Source organism: Sylvia atricapilla, chromosome 11 (assembly GCF_009819655.1).
Source record: "Sylvia atricapilla isolate bSylAtr1 chromosome 11, bSylAtr1.pri, whole genome shotgun sequence".
Taxonomy (NCBI): domain Eukaryota; kingdom Metazoa; phylum Chordata; class Aves; order Passeriformes; family Sylviidae; genus Sylvia; species Sylvia atricapilla.
This window is the reverse complement of record NC_089150.1, coordinates 7,308,805-7,325,479: the sequence shown is the minus strand read 5'-3', so window position 1 is coordinate 7,325,479 and position 16,675 is coordinate 7,308,805. Positions and strand designations below refer to the sequence as shown.

General features: G+C 44.5%; 1 protein-coding gene across 2 annotated transcripts in view; it reads left to right on the top strand.

Annotated features, from left to right (window-relative positions):
- SYNPR (synaptoporin) overlaps positions 1-16,027 on the top strand; it is a 105,233-nt gene extending 89,206 nt beyond the window's left edge. For both annotated transcript variants that reach the window (XM_066327271.1, XM_066327270.1), the window contains 3 exons: positions 4,851-5,049; positions 13,047-13,238; positions 14,245-16,027. In XM_066327271.1, the coding sequence (XP_066183368.1) occupies positions 4,851-5,049; positions 13,047-13,238; positions 14,245-14,511 (658 nt within the window). In that variant the 3' untranslated portion in view covers positions 14,512-16,027. The remainder of the gene's footprint in view (positions 1-4,850; positions 5,050-13,046; positions 13,239-14,244) is intronic.
- Positions 16,028-16,675: the final 648 nt, after the last annotated feature.

Here is a 16,675-nt window from a genome sequence, read left to right as displayed (position 1 = left end):
GAAGTTCAGGAAGAAAAGGCAACTTCACATTCACATGGAGAGAGCACAACTTTTGCTCCCCCATGCACAAGTAACAGCTGTAGCTTTGTTCCCTGTGTCTGGCTTCATGTACTGTTTTCAGAGCGAGAGTAATTAGCATCTGAAAATGTAACTGCTCTTCGCTATTGTGGAACAATGTAAAAATCCCTTTTTTCACTGTAAAACATTCCTGCTCGCTTTTGATCTTGTCAAGCTAGACAATACAGCTGTCTTGTCATCATATTTCCCACAGCAATGGAAAGTTTGCCAAGTGGTGGAAGAAACCTCAGAAGCCCTTAATTACTGTGACTTCATCAGTGAAACTTGACTGCTTTTGGTGGACTTGCTTCCGATTGAAGTGAAATTGAGGGAATTTGGGCCTGGATGGCTTGGCCGTGGCAGTTGCTGTTAACAAAGGGGATGGTGCTGGTAACAATAGGCAGCGAGGATGACCTTAGTGCAGCTCTGCTGAGTGTGGGGTGCAAGGTCACATTCCAAAGTCAGGAGCTTTATTTCTGAATTAATAGCAATACCCAGAGCAGTACAAGGCCAAAAAAAAACCCCAACCTGGAAGAACTTACAGGGGAAAGGTTTCCCTCATTAAGTAAATTCATTACTGTTGTGTTCCTTATTTGCATTGCCCATCAATCAGTGAAAATAATTCCCATTAATGCAGCCTAACAGCTGTTAAAAAAGTGCAAAGGGTGTTATTGCAAAGGGTCACTCTTGGGGCTCATGATTTTGTTTAGCAAATGGAGAGTCAAAGGTAGAATGGAGGGGTGGTGCTGGAAACTGGAAAAGCAGCATAAGGAAGGCACTGGCCAAGGGTGACTTGAAGGCAGAGGTGGGGTGCAAACGAAGAGAGAGAAGAGAAGATGAAAGAAGAGTAAGTCAGAGGAAGTAAGAGACAGAACAGGTAGAATTATATCAAAAGTGGGAGGCAGAGGCAATTAACGTTTTGTGAGTCATCACCAAACCCTCCTGCCCCCAGAAAGGCTGACTCAGCAACACCAGTGGGAAAAAAAAAATCCGTTTTCTCTTGGAGATGCCATTCCAGATCAAAAAGGTTTCGATTAGTGAAACTGGATTTTCTGTCACTGATCCTCCCCTGCCTTAAAGAAACTTTTCAGATGTATCATGTAAAGGCAGCATCCACCCTAACCACCGCAGGCCTTGGCTCCCTCTCTTCTCTTCCCTGTCACAGCTCCTCTTCCCAGGTCTGAATCATGGTCTATTTTGGGGCCCTTTGCACAGGAGAGATCTCGGTTGTTTTGACAGAGGTGAGGTGGCCACAAGAGGCACCAATTACTGCACATCCTCTTAGAGGCCAAGGAAATCTAAAAAGAAAAGCAAGTGAATAAAAATAACTTGATGGAAGATGGTTTCTCTGATCTCGTATCCCTGACAGGTGTCTGGCCCAAAAGCACTGCTGGGAAGGTACAAGTGTGGTGTTAGTATATGAACTTTTTTTCCTTCCTATTATTCAGAACTAAGGTGCAGTCAGGAAAACAGAGAATAGAAAAGGAAGATGGTCTCAGTTGCTTTATCATGTTTTGTAAATGCTGGTTGTTGATGATGAGACTGGGCTGGGTTGACAGTGGAGAGTGAGAAGGGGCAGGGGTGGGAAGCAACTCCAAGTCTGAATCTTGATAGAAATGTTCCCTCAGTTATTTCCTCTTTGGTATGCACAGGGGTTTGAGCTGCTACTTGCAACATCACGTGTTGTCCCATCTGAGTTTCAGGGCTCCTGGGGAGGGAAAGAAAACTCTGCTGTAAAGACATGCTGTACACAATAAAATGCATGCAGAATAGCCTTCTTCTTTTTTTTCTCTTCCCCAAACCACTTGGATTGTATTTAGTGTAGTTCAGCCCAATTTCACAGTGCTGCTGCAAGTGATGTGAGGGGATGTGGTAACAAAACCATAGAACTCCCTCCACTGCATCAAAACCGGGCTTTTGGTGGGCTCAGCTGGAGAAACAGATCCCACATCCTGCAGCAGGGCCCTAAAACAGCAGCTATGGTACCTGAATGTGGCCCTTCAAACACAGCAAATGTCATGAGTTTTTGAAGAACCAGAAATTTGGAGGCTTGGACCAACAATAATAACCAGCCAAAGCAAACTCTCCTAGCCTTGAGCACTGAGTTGCTGGGCTGACAAGGAGACCCTTGGTCTGCTGGTGGGCAAAAGCAGACAGCAGTGCCCACCTCTGGCTCTGCACACCGTTGCTGGTGTCCTTCCTGCCCCAGACTGCAACTTTGTGGGCTGGGTGGGATGTGAAACCTGGCTTGAACCTGGCCTTGAGCCCCAACAAGGACTGTGAGGACAGCCTCTGGCTGCACAGCCCTGCATTCCCCTGGGGAAGGAGGCATGGGCCACATTTCTTACTGATCCAGAGCCCCACAGAGCCTTCCACAGTTCTCGAGATGCTTTGAAAGGTTTTGTTCCATGTCAATACAGCACCCAAGCAGCTTGTTGTGGTTTGACACTGGCCCAGTGCCAGGCATCCACAAAAGCTGTTTGCTCACCCTCCCCTGCCACAGCTGGGCAGAAGAAAGAAAAAAATTAACAAAGGGTTCATGAGTTGAGATAAGGATCAGGAGAAAATTCTGCAAGGGCAAAACAAGCTCAATTTAAGTTGCAAAGTGAATTTGTTACTAACAGAATCAGGTGAGAAATAAAATAAGCCCATAAAACACCTTTTACTCCCCAGCCCCTCCCTCCTCACCGACAGCACAGGGAGACAGGGCAGGGGGGTTTGGGTCAGTTCATCACCGAGGTTTGTTCCCCTGCCCAGGGAGAGGAGTCCTTCCCCTGTGAGGCCCTGGGGTCCCTCCCATGGGGGACAGTTCTCTGTGCACTTCAGCATGGTTCCATTCTCATGAGCAGCAGTCCTACCACACCTGCTGCAACCTGCATTCCCCCCACAGGCACAGTCCTCCCAAAACTGCTGTGGCACGGGTCACTCTTCCACGGGTGCATCCTCCAAGGACAGGCTGCTCCAGCCTGGAAGCAGCAGGGCCTTTTCCCTCCACTTCATCTCCCACTGGATCACAGCCTCCTCCAGGCACCCACCAGCCCTGGCATGGGCACCTCCCCCAGAGGTGTTATCACAGAGGTGTTACCAACCTCTCTCATTGGGTCAGTTTTGGCCAGCAGCGTGTCCATCTTCAGAGCTGTCAGGGACTGGCTCTGCTGGACACGGTGGAACCTTCCAGCAGCTGCTCACAGAAGGCACTTCTGTGGCTCCCCTGCTACCAAAAGCCAGGCCATGCAAAACCAACACACAGCTGTAAAAGGAAAGCTTGAAAAAGTTTCCTTTTTAGACCATGCAAATCATGCATTTCAGATCTTTCCACTGTCGTGGTGATGGTTAAAATAATACCATTTTCTTTCTAGACTGCAAAATTTGCATGACAGGAACTAGGAAAACTTATTTCTCCTTTTATCCCCCAATTTTAAAAAAGAACAATAAACTGATTAAAAGTGTGAGTGCGGTGATGCCAGGAAACAGTGAAGTCGGGAAACTGATCATGAGCATTAGGATCTCTTGTTCAGATTTCATCAGGCTTTGCTGGCTTTACACTGGAAAGGCATTTTAGCCACTGCTCATCTCTGCAATCTGGGCAGACTTAGTTTTTGTTTTCATCTCGCCACTACTACAATGAACTGGGAATAAAATCTCTGAGGCAAATAACTGGCGTTGTTCATCAGCCACTGATGAAAAGTTCTGCCTACATGTTTGGGTACATTTAATCAGGACCAGCAAAAGCAAAAAGTCATCCAATCCTCCAGTGTCCATTAATCCGTCTTCTGTGATTTCTGCTGTGGGTACTTTGTTTTCCTGTGGGGAATTAACTTTTTATTTAGCCAAATATAGTTATGGCTGCTGCTGCCATTGGCTTGCTGTTGCACATTAATTGCCCTTGAGCAGAGGAATGTCTCCCAGAAGGCGTAATCTGTTCTCAGCACCAGATCATCAGTTCTTTAATTGCTGCTGCTTCGTCCTCTCCACTCACCCTGTGGTGGAGCAGAACAATGTGATCCCTCAGTGGGTTCCATGTTCCCACTGATGCAAATCTGAGCCATGCAAGAGGACCTGCCAAAATGACCCCTCCATGTATCCTCTTTGTTTTTCTGCATCAGAAATTAAAATTATTACAGAAGAAAAGACTCTCACAGGAGCTTCCAGACAGAACTATGAATCTATTTGCTCAGTTGCTGATGAACACTGTGTGAGTATCAAGTTAGGGCTTAGGTTGCCTAAACCAGGGCATGCAGACTTTTTCTTTGATCCAAGTTGTGTATTTCTGCTGCAGCTTGATTTCAAAAGCCTTTAATGTAGAAGCATTGCGTCGCTTGCAGCCCTATGAGCTAACAGCCACAGGTAGCTCTGCACTAGACAATTTTCTGCAAGGAATTTGTGAATATCCAAACGTGGATATCCTATGGGCTTAGTACTGAGGATAAGACCTGTTTTCTGCTGCCTGGATTGTAAAAATTTGAGAATCAAATTGTTTCTCATGTTACCCTTTTTCAGTTGTTGCCATGGCAAAACCCCAGAGAAGACAGGGAGGGTTGTACCAAACCACTGGAATATAAACTTTTCTCTGGGATTGATTAAAAGATGTGTTCATGTGCTCAGGCTCACCTTGGCACTCACAGGGAAGTAACCTCACATATACAAACACCTCTGAGGAGCACAGCCCACAGCTGCCCGTTATTCACAGGGGTCAATGTGCATCAGGAATGAGAGCAAATGTATTTATCTTTATTCAGGTGACAGTTTCCATTTTCTGTACTTCACCTGCTGCTCTGTGGGATGTTTTCCAGGTTGCATCAAGTGAATTTTGAGGCTCCCACTTGTGAAGGCAAGCGCCGGGAAACGCTCGCCTTGATAGGGGACTTCTCCTCTTCGGCGGAGTTCTTCGTCACCATCGCGGTTTTTGCCTTCCTCTACTCTCTGGCTGCCACCGTGGTTTATATCTTCTTCCAGAACAAGTACCGTGAGAACAACAGAGGGCCTTTAATTGTAAGTGTTGACAGCATTTGTTTTCAGGCGTAGGTCTTCACCTCTTGCTGTTTTGGTTGTTGAGGTTTTTGGCATGGTTTGGTAGATCCAGGTGTCCTGCTGCCCAAAGCATCTCTGCAGTCCCCTGATTTTTTTATCTTAATGGTAATTTAATATTTTATCACCAAAGGTAATGGAGGCTGTAATGCAGAAGGAGTTTAGTCGTGTATGTACTTGTGAAATTCTGCATTTCTCTCCCACTGCCCACAGTGATGATGATCACACAAAAAATGAACATGTAGCTGAATGGTAACAGGATTGGGAATTCAGCCCTGTGTCTGTGATAGCAGAGCTTCATTGGTGGGGAAAAAAGGGAAAAAGAGATCTTAGGCATTGTCCTGGACAAAACTGCACCTGCCATGTTTTGATTTCCTTCATAAATGTCATCCCAGAGGCGTCGCCAGGCTGTGCCAAACCAACATATTTGGACCTTTCCTGTTCTAGAAAATAGTGAGGAATGTAAGGGAATCCTCACAGAGGTGACAAAGAACAGGCAAAATACAGGGGTCTCTGCAGAAAAAATAAATAGAAAAAAGGCCTTGCTTCTTCTTGGTATCAAGTAAGATCACATTTCAAACTGTCTTATCAAATGATTTGTTACAGAATTCTTCCATCTTAATTTTCCCCAGAAAATAATTCTTTTGACTAACCACATTATCCTCTATAGCAGTAGAAAAAGGAAAGAGCATTAATGTGTCACATTATGATGTGGCCACTTGTCTTTGTCCAGGACTTTCCTGAAACAGCTGCTGCAGTTGTGTCTGTCACAGGATGCATGATACAATCTGTTACAGCATTAACGTCACATTGACTTAATTTGTTCTGTGTAATGGATTGTAATTGAATCTACAGGTTAAATTTAACCAGTGTCTGTTACCAAAGCCTCTTGTTTTCAATTTCCCACTATTTAGACCAAGGCTATATGACCTTATTTTTTCAGAATATAAAGATGTTTTTGAGTTTATCCTACAGCAAAAGCAGCTCCTGCTGGTGAGTGGTTCTGGGAATGGCTGAGGGTTATGGTCAGGTTATGCCTGACATGAGGAGAGTCCCATCTTCCCTATCCAAATGCTCCTGCAACTGCTGTGCACTGCAAGCTGTGTTGTATTTGGTATTTTTAGAAAAAAAAATAACCTTTTTTGCCTGGAGCACATCCTTGCTGGTCTCCCTGGACACTGTCCAGTGTAATGATTGCAGCCTTTCTGAGGACAGGTGTGAGTCCCTCTGTGCAGTAGAGTTGTAGAGAAAATGCAGAGCCCTAGCCAGAGAAAAAGCTGGCAGCTGTAGCCAGGAGGAATTCACTGGTCAAGGAAAAAGAAGGCTTGGAGTGAAAACCAGCTTCTCAGGGCTGCAGTGCTCACCTGGGGGATGTCACGCGCTCTGTGAAGGAGGCAGGCAATGTATCCTCCAGCTCCAGGCAGATGCTGCTCTGAACTGACATGTATCAGATGAGATGTGTGAGTATGTCTCATCCCTGAGATTGTTCCTTCCAAAGAAAAGTGCAGCAGAAATCTGTGGTGCAGCACGTGTTGGTGCAGGAGGCAGGGCAGCCCTCGTTCTGTTTCATCACCAGCCAGGATCAGCGCATCAGGCACTTTATCCAGACTACCAGATTTTTCTCTTTTAGTGAAGAGTTTGAAGATGATAGTTTCATCCATCCTTGCTTCTGCTGCAGTGCCTGATCACAATTTCAGAGTTTAAACCATTCCTGTTTTAAGCCTTGTACTTCATCTTGGCTTCGTATTTTCTCAGTCTGGGATGACATCTGCCTTTAAGCAGCACCCTCTCAGAGCTGCCTTTTTTCCTGACAAATTTTAGGGATTTGAAAAATGAGCATGACAGGAGAAGTCAAGAGAGGAAAAAACCCCTTTCACTAGAAATTTTATAATATTTTCTCAAAAAGCCTCTGCACAGGCAGTCAGAACATCATCAGTCCATTACCAAACTGTAGAAGCCTGACTGGATGCAGAAGATATAAGGAATTTAATGACCATTAAATCACAAGAAACTTGCAGGGAAAATTTTGGTCACAAGTGTTTCAGGTTTACTTTGTTTATACAGATACAGGGAAATGAACTGCATGTGCTGAGATCTCAGCGAAGCATCACTTTAACTGTGAAAAAATATTTTAGCGTTCAGTGTGGAGTGAAGCATGATAGCAAGGAAATACTTCCAGTGGGAGAAGCAGTTAACTCCTTCCCTGTCTGGATGGATGGCAGTGGTGTGTTTATTCACTTTGCAGAAAACCATTTCATTGCTAATGTTGCCTGTCAGGTTTTGGGGATCAAAGTCTTTGTTTTGGTTGCACAGGGCCCTGGCTGTGTTACTTATCCATTCCCACAGGGCTGGCAGCGGTGAGTCCTTCCACTCTGCTTCCCTTGCTGGCTGCCTGAGGGATCATCTGAGGGGGTTCTTACAGATAGATGAACCTAAGAGAGGGTCTTGGATTCCCAGTTTCTGAAGGAACAAGGAGCAGGTTCCCAGGGATTCAGTGCCTCATAGAAACATTCTGTGTGTTTCTGAGCTCTGCAAACCACAGCTGTGATTTTCATTCCAGTGCAAACTCCCACATGGTGCACATGTGCAGGGAGGAGCTTGGGGTCTCACCTTGGTGGGTACAACGAGGGCAAGGCAGCTTCTCAAGTGACTGATTGGTGCTCAGGAGCCAGAAACTTCTAAAAGAAGTTAACTGGAGGTGGTGACTTAGATTTTAAAGGATGAGCTGTACAAAATGCCACCAGTTTTCAGTACAACTCCATCTCTCAGAACAAACCAACCTAAGCTGATTTCCACTTGTTTAATGCCACATACCCGGGGAGGCACTGCTGGTTTGTGACGAGAGCAGAGATGAGCTGCACCCTGGGACTGCCAGCACAGTGTTGATGCTCTGCTTCAGGTCTGTACATTGGAGCTTCTTGCAAGCAAAGAGTAACCAACACAGCTGTGCTGAAAGTTTAGGGGATCAGGGATAGGATGCTTCCATATGTTCCTCAGAAAAGAAAGAATAGTCACAGCCAATGTGTATCAGTCCCCATCACTCAGACTTCTTACTTTTCCTATGGCTTCTTTACCCCATACGTGGTCCATTTAAAATCCGCATGCTGACAGCCCTGTGTGCCTTCAGGTTTGTCTCTGGGAAGTTATAGCTTTGCCATGAGAAAGCATATGCATTCATGTATAAATGTAAATCACTTTATTAATATTCCAGTCAATTAATATAAAACCATAAAATTATTCAGCCAAGAAAGGTGACTGACATAGCTTTGAAAAGAGATATTTCATTTTTATAGAGATTAATTGATAATCTCATTCTTATGGTGCATAAAGATGCTTATATCTTAAGAAGATGAGATCTTTCCTTTGCATCTGGAGTCCCATGAATAATCACTTTATGCAGAAAGGCATTTGGTTCCTTACATATGTTGCAGATCGAGTGAGTTAAGTACACCTTGGTCTGCTCTTTGGGCACTTCTTTGATTAAACATGTACTTGCTCACCAGTGGCCAATGGTCTAGAAAATAGACAGGAAAAGAATAAAGAGCCATCTCTAAGAACAAAGACTGAATCCTTTAAAGTTGGGAAATGAAATTAGGAAAAACCTGAGTATTTCTTTGCATTTCAAAGAGCTGTTTCAGCCTGCTCTTGTCATCTCCCTTTAAAGCACAAGCCAGGGTGACCTTGCTGTATATGCTGGTGCCTCCCAAAAGGCTCTGCACTTCCCTGCCAGAAGCAAGCTTGCAAGGCCTTACACTATTGCAAGAAGCATGTAATTCCTTCAAAGCTTCATTCGGCAGAAAATCTGGGGTGGGACCTTGTTCAAACCAAAAAAGAGCTAAAATGCCACTGTAGGAAGGCGTTTGCTGCCTGCGGCAATCTGCTGTTGGCCGCCTTCCCGGCTGGGACCAGGGCTGTGGCTCTTGCTGGGGTAGTTCTGGAATTTTTAGGATGGTTGTGACTGTGAAGCAAATCCTCTGAGTGGTTTGCCTCTTCTGGGTAAGGAAATCTCCCTCTGCTGCTGTGTGGCTGGCCATGAAACCTGTTGGCAGTGCTAGACAAGCTCTGGCTAGGAGGGTTTATGGACCTCAGCATTTGAGGAGTTGGTCCCTTGGAGGCTGTAAATGCATGAGAGGGTTTTTGCGAATAGAAAGGGTTTGTAGCATGAGCTCTGCATGGAAGGCAGTTACAAGGCAGCAGCTGTGAGAGAGCAGGGATGCCAGGAGCACTCTGGCCAGGCCAGAGCTGAGGTTTTGCCTGTTCCCAGCCATGACAGCCCAAGACCATCCTGCCAGACTTGGCTGGGAGGGAGAGCAGGGCACAGAGGGCACACAGGGACATGTGTCACAGCCTTCAGGGCCTGAAGAAGCCACTGACCTGCTTGGAGCAGATTAAACACATCCCCTTTCTGAGTGAATGAGCAGCTTCTACAGAGGCTCTTGGTTGGGTGAGGTTATGCCAGACACTGGGCAATCCAAAACGGTGCTCAGGAGGCTTAAGTGACTGTGAGTGCCCCTTTCAAAAAGGGGCATTTTGCAAAGGCCAGTAGCAAGGAGATAGCAAGGAGAAATATGTAAATTATTATGAAAAGAAAAGGCATTCACAGTTCTATTCTAAAATGTATAATATCTAAAATTGTTCCAAGTAGGCATTTTTGGCAAACTCAGTAATAACAAGTTTCAACTTGAAAAAGGCAGCAAGAATTTTTTTTTTTTTTTTTGCACATACTTCAGGTCTTAAAAAGTCCCTCCTTGTATATTCAGAGTATTTCAGTAAATTTCAGTTTTTTCTTTTCTTTACATGTTCCTATTTTCCTTCTTTCCCAAAGGCATCTGTAGGCAGAGCAAAGTATCTCAGCTGAGATCTGAGAGAGAACTTTGGCAATTAGGAGTGTAGTGTAATCATACAACAATACACACTGAAGAGATCTGCAGACGCCACTTTAAGAGAGCAACTACAAAAAATTGCTTTGTTCCAAAGGAAAAGAGGACTCACCCATGCTATAGGGATATTAAACATTGAAATGCAAGATTTGTTTTAGTATGCAGGCACTCTGGCCTTAATTACCAAGGAGAAATTCCCCAGATAGACATTAAGCCACAGAACAGCTTAGCTTGAAATTCACTTTTATTTTCAGCATGTCATTATCTTGTAACTCTGTTCCACCCAGAGCTGTGAAAATGTTCACAAAGCGAAAGCCAGAAATGCAAACCCACTTGAAAACAAGAGAGGTTCAAGTCCCAGCCAAAGCTGAAGGTTCTCAAAGATTCAAAATAAATAGGAAGATACAAGTTCACTCTAGTCATAGAATCATACATTTTGCTTCTTGCATTGTACAGAAGAGGCAGAAAAAGTCCTCTGAGAACCTGGGTCTGGCCATGTAGCCTTGATGAGAACACCTACTGAAAAAAATCCCAGTGTTCCTTTAGCCTTTCTGTCCTGTCTCCTTGGCCAGCTGGTGGCCAGGCTGCGTGGTTTCCTCTTTGAGTCCCACTGTGCCATCTTTCACTTCTGGTTCAGTGTGTTTACTGCACCCAGCCAGACTTTACAGCTTTTGGGAGTAACTCTATACAAGAGCTGATCCTGGTACCCCAGGAGCAAGAAGCCTTTCCCAAGGCTCTGACCTGCTCAGAAATAGGGGAGTTTGTAGCAGAGAGGACAAGGTTTTAGACTTTGTGAACACCCTGGCACATGGGAGCAGAGGAAGTCGGGAGAAGGCTGGAGCATAGGGTGTGATGGAGAAGACAAGATCTGAGAAATAACATTAAATACTTAATGCCTTTAGGGCTATCCCCTTAACTACACAGTGCCGTGGGATTTTCTAGAAGGACTTAGAGCCCTGGGCTATACCAGCAGTCAGATTGAGGGGTTCATACAGATGAAGTAATTTGTGCAATGAGCCTCACCAACATGGGATCAGGGCCTGTGAGATCAGCAGCAGGTCTGTACCCCTGCTCTCCTGCTGCTGTTGCCTGCTTCAAGAACTTTGCTCACGTTTAAAATTGCTCTCTTTTTAGCAGGTTTGTTCTCCTGTGTTGCATTAGTTTTAGTCAGTTTGTCTCTGTTTGCATCAAATTTCTACCTGCTGTTATGCATTTCTTTAATTAACACTGCCAGTTCACATATTACAGAGCTGCATTTAGTTTACTCCAAGTATGCTGCCGTTGGGACAGGGTTGCTTGTCATTTAGAAAATACATTCTCCAAAGCTCTGCTGTGTCCCCATCTCTTGTGTCAGTCCGAAACTGCATGGGAGCTTGGCATGTGGGTTGATAGCATATCAAACCTCCCAGCAAATAAAGAGCATCTCCCATCATCATCCACAGCTCAGCAGACATCTCGTGTTTCTACCAGCTGGAATTTTTAGGAAGTGTTTGCAACTGAGCTGTTGCCTCTAGGAATCTTGTTTCTCATTCACTACTAAGACATATGAGATGCAATAATTCCTTTTGCTGGAAATCTCCCTGAGAAGAAGAATTACTCTGGGCTGTATGCCTCTGCCCACACAGAGTGGTGTTAAGGGAGTTGTCAGCTCCTGGGCTTCACGCTCTTCAAGAGAGCCCATTTGGGCAGCATGAAGGAGGTCAGGGGAACTCGGAGCTCGGTGGCAGACATAGGCCTGCAGAAAACAAATTGTTAAAAGAGAAGGATGTATCCTTTGGGAAAGCATCCAAGCACAGTTAATTCAATCCCATCTGCGTCAGTGGAGGCATCCTTTGTTCGTGGCTCGCTTGTGCGGCGGCTTTATCGACTGGTGCCTCTTCCGTCGTGACGGAGGCGCAGCCCTCCGCCCTGTGGTGCCACGGAGAGCTCCTTCCCCAAATGTCAGCTGTGCTTGTAGATGAGAATGGTGTTTCCTTGGGATTGCTTGCTTCTTTGAGAAGCAACCTGAAACACTGGGTTCTTAATGAATTTTCCCTTCCTTCCATGCACACCTTTCTTTTGCAAGGGGGAAGGGGAAGCAGCCCCATGGGAGGTGGGATATCAAGACGCAGCGATGCAGTTAGTGGTATGTTAGACTTTGGCACCTCTGCCATCTGTTGTGGGCCGACAGATGGGATGAAATATGACAGCAGAAAGGCTCTTCTGTTTTAGCAAGACACAAGAAAGCTTGAAAAATCACACCTCCTCCCTCCTTTCCCCCCAAACCCACACAACAACAGTGTCACTTGGCCACTTGTTCTGGCTAAGACAAGGAGAAGTTTATGCTTGTGCATGCTCCTGAGAGTCTTTCAAGGGGAAAGTGAGCAGAGTGGATCAGAGCAGAGCTGCTGGAACCTGGAGGGACCACCCCACCTTCTCCCTTCTTTTCACGTGGATGGGAATTGGGAACCAGTGCTTTACTGGGCCAGGGAGGAGTCTCTGCTTGGCAAGTCTTGCTGTTTACTTGCTCACTCATGGTAATTAGTGGCTGCATGGATTATGCAGCAGGGACATTTGGCCTTACCTGTGGCTGGTGAGAAAATCCTCATCTGGTACCTGAGAATTAGCCAATTTCAGGTTTTCCCTAAGACAGAAACACTTCCTGTTGGAAACCCACCCTGACTGTCTGTAGGAGTACCCAGGGCAAGACCAGCCTTCAGAAGGGCCCAGCTTCTTTATTGGCATGTGTATTTTGTAATTCATCCCAATGCATCAGCCTGGTGCTGTGAACAGCCACAATTTCAAGACAGCTCAGCATCCTGGGTACCAGCCACGTGGGAGTTTTGCCTTAAGATTTGTGGGAATCTTGCCTCAAGGCCAGAGGTGCAAATGTCAGCCAAAGGGCTCTGCCCCATTAGGCATGTCAAGCACTTCTGAAAATTATCTCTGTGGGTGATGACAGTATCACAACCTTCCACTAGGTAACAAGCTCTTGGTATTTTTCTCCTCTGACACAAGCTTTCAGTTTTCTGGTGATTTTTAATATTTTTTCCTTTCCAATGGACACACCAGTATAATGCTTCTAACTAATTTGTCTTTTAGGATTTCATTGTGACAGTGGTCTTCTCATTCTTGTGGCTAGTGAGCTCATCTGCTTGGGCTAAAGGACTGTCAGATGTAAAGGTTGCAACTGACCCTGATGAAGTGCTGCTGCTGATGTCTGCCTGCAAACAGCAGTCCAACAAATGCTTGCCTGTTCGCAGCCCTGTTATGTCAAGCCTCAACACTTCGGTTGTAAGTGACTTTGATTGCTGCTGTTCACCCTCACCTTGCAATGTATTTTCATCTTTTACCTGTGTATTGACCTAAATTGACTGGTGCAAACGGGGTAGCTGACATAATATAATTGGAAGTGCAGCCTTGCTGCAGGGAAAGGCAGGCTGTGACTCACAGCAGCTGTGCCATGGAGCAGCAGCAGGATGAGTATGGAGGGCTGGGATGGGGAAAAGGCGAAGTGTCCAAGAGCATTGGAAGTTGCCCCTCTGCTTTAACTTACTCACAGCAACTCATTTGCAAAGGGGTCTGTGTGCTCGTTTAGGAAGGAAAGGTTTTTGCCTTACATCTTCCTCTAAAAATCCTCAAAAAACAGCATAAAATTGGACTTCAGCATGTTAAAAAAAAGCAAACACAAAAAATCCCTCTAGGCCACCTGACCAATTAAGATCTCTCTTTTTAATTAGTTTCTTTCAGTTTTATCTTTCACAATTTCTTTAAACTAGATTATGTTTTCAAACAAACAAAAAAAAAAAAGGTCTAAAAACTCAACCTTTTTTTTGGCAACAAAAAGCAAAGCAGGCACCTTCTGACCTACAGCTAAGGGAGGTGAATTTGGGAATTTTCTTCAAAGCTGAGAAAATCTTCCAGTGGGTTTGGGAGAATCACAGAATCGTTTGGGTTGGTTGAAAAAGATCTCTAAGATTACAAAGTCCAACCACAAAGCCAAGTCCATCACTAAGCCATGTCCCCAAGTGCCACATCTACACTTTCCCCACAAATAGTGACCCCATCACTTCCTTGGGCAGCCTGTTCCAGTGCTTGACAATAGATTCAGTGAAGATTTTTTTTTTCTAATAACCAATCTGAGCCTCCTCTTGCACAGCTTGAGGCCATTTCCTCTTGTGTTTGGGAAGGAGGGGTTGGGAGCAGCATTGCCTTCTCCTGGGACCATGCAGGGTCCATAAATTAGGTTGAGCTGTGAGACTGTGGCTGCTGGTGACGAGCTCCTCTTCTTCCCACCCAGGTCTTTGGCTACTTGAACTTTATCCTCTGGGCAGGCAACATTTGGTTTGTGTTTAAGGAGACGGGCTGGCATTCCTCAGGCCAGCGGCACCCTGCGGACACCATGGAGAAGCAGCCCGGTGGCTACAACCAAGGTGGCTACAACCAAGACAGCTATGGGCCAGCTGGTGGCTACAACCAGCCAGGCTCCTATGGCCAGGTGGGTGAATATGGCCAGTCCCAGAGCTATGGGCAGAGCGGGCCAACCTCCTTCGCTAATCAAATTTAGGGTTCACGCAGTTCAAGCTCTTGCATCCCTCGCAAGTAGAGAGTTTAACAAGTCTCGGGTTTTCAGTGGCACCAGATTTTTAAGGGTTCTACATAAATTAATACTACAACACAGTGTTTGATGTCCATTGAAGGTCTAAGCCCACCTCCTTTGGCAGATGGGAGGTGGCCAGGGGGCTGGAGTTGGCCTTTCTTTCCCTGACTAGCCAGACACAGGGGATGTGCTCCTCGCCGGTGACCTGGAGTTGCTGTTGTAGTATGTTCTGTAGAGATAACTTTATGGTAGTTTTGTATGTGTTAAGATGGTAGAAGCTTTTTGTAGCCTCAAGTCTGTAGTATTTAATATGCATAATATAATTGAATTTCCTTCTGCATTTTGGTGAAAAACAGAAGTGTTTTACTATGATTTCTACAGATTATTCTGTATATCCATGCATGTAACATTGCACCTAAATTTTCAAAACTGCCTGTCTGTGACTCTTCAGAGCATTTGTTTTGGTTATACCTTTTTGTTTCAGAAGATTTTACTATTATTTCAGTTAACTCAGTCATCCATCTGTAATTTAGTGCATGGATAAGCAGTTTCATACTACCAAATGTCTGGACTGTGTAAATGGAACTTCTCGACTTCTGCCACTTACATTTTGTTAAATGTCTGTTTAAAGGAAGTATGCATCTTTTATATATTTTGCAGAGTTGAATATATGGCTTACCCAAGTTCTGAATGCTTTGTAACTAAACTGTTTTTCCTTGAAATGGCATTCAGTAGTATATATGGTACCTGACCAATGTTTATTCCATTTAACTCAGCTAAGTATTCCTTCTATAAATCACTATTTCTATGGATGTTTTGTGAATCTTTTAACGTGAGCTGTGGAGAATAAGGACCAAGTAACTGTGTTATATGTTTACAAAGGTATTTATTTAATTAAGATAACAGAGGTGCAGATATCAGTATACAAAATCATGTGAAAACGCCCTGTTGCTTGGTACAGCAACATGAAAACCGCACGTATTGTTGTGACCTTACAAAGCATAACTATTCCTTTATGCCCTCTTCTGAGAAGAAAACCTTTCTGTCCGTGCTGTTTCAAGATTGTTAGATATCCCTCTGTTAGGTTGCTGCTCTGAGCGCTAGCTTGGTGCTAATGGAGAATGTAACTGGATTGACCAAATAACTCAGGCTCACAGGAACTCATCCTAAAAGAGCCAGAGCCAGACTTGTAGCCTGTTTGGATTCCTCCCTGGGAAATTCAGCCCTCCCTCACTACAGCATATGGGATGCATTGACACAAACGAAAGCCTGAAGCACAATGTACTAATCAAAACTGATCATCTGCATTTCTAGATCAAAGTGTATCAGTATATAATCTTATTGTATGAGCTGTAATGTTGAAAGCATCTTAGCTTAAAACAGCTTAGTCTCTTCTATGATTGTTGTAACCAATTTATGGCTACTCAGTGGATGAATCTATATTGTGATATCTATTTGACCCTAATAAAGTTATTGCATACAATGCATGTTTTCAGAGTATGTTAATATTGAAATGTCACTGCCAAATAACGGAGATAACTATTAAAGAAAAATAACTATTCCTGTGCCTGACCTTATTGGTCATATTTTTACTGTTGTCCAACACTTTTGTGGGAATTGTTGTAATGTACAGTGGAGTACGACACTTCTGCAGACACCTGTCATTAAAGGTCAGTATCACAAATTTTTCAAAAAAAATTAAAAGTGTGCAGTTTAATACCTGCCTGCCTCTTTACCTCTCTTTCCACTGGCAGTAGGATTAGCCCGGTACTGTGCTAACCACCCCAGTTCTGAGGATTGCTGGAAAGCTGTGTGTGAGTTGTAGAGAAAACAAAGTGGAATATCTAAATGTTCTCCTATTCCAAATGAGGGCAAAGTACAGTTTTCTGGGTTAATGAAAAATGTTACTTTTGCCCTTGGTTAATTTGTTTGTGGGTTTTTGGGTTGTTTGTTTGGGGTTGTTTTGTTTGTTTGAGGGAGGTGGTTTTTGTTGGTTGGTTGTTTTTCTTCTTTTAAGTTTGGAAAAAAGTTAGACATCACCAGGTCAAGATAAAGTGAAATCTGTTTGTGTGGCAAGGGTTGTGATGGGATGTGTGCTCTTCATACCTTCTCCCACACAGTCCTGCTTCTA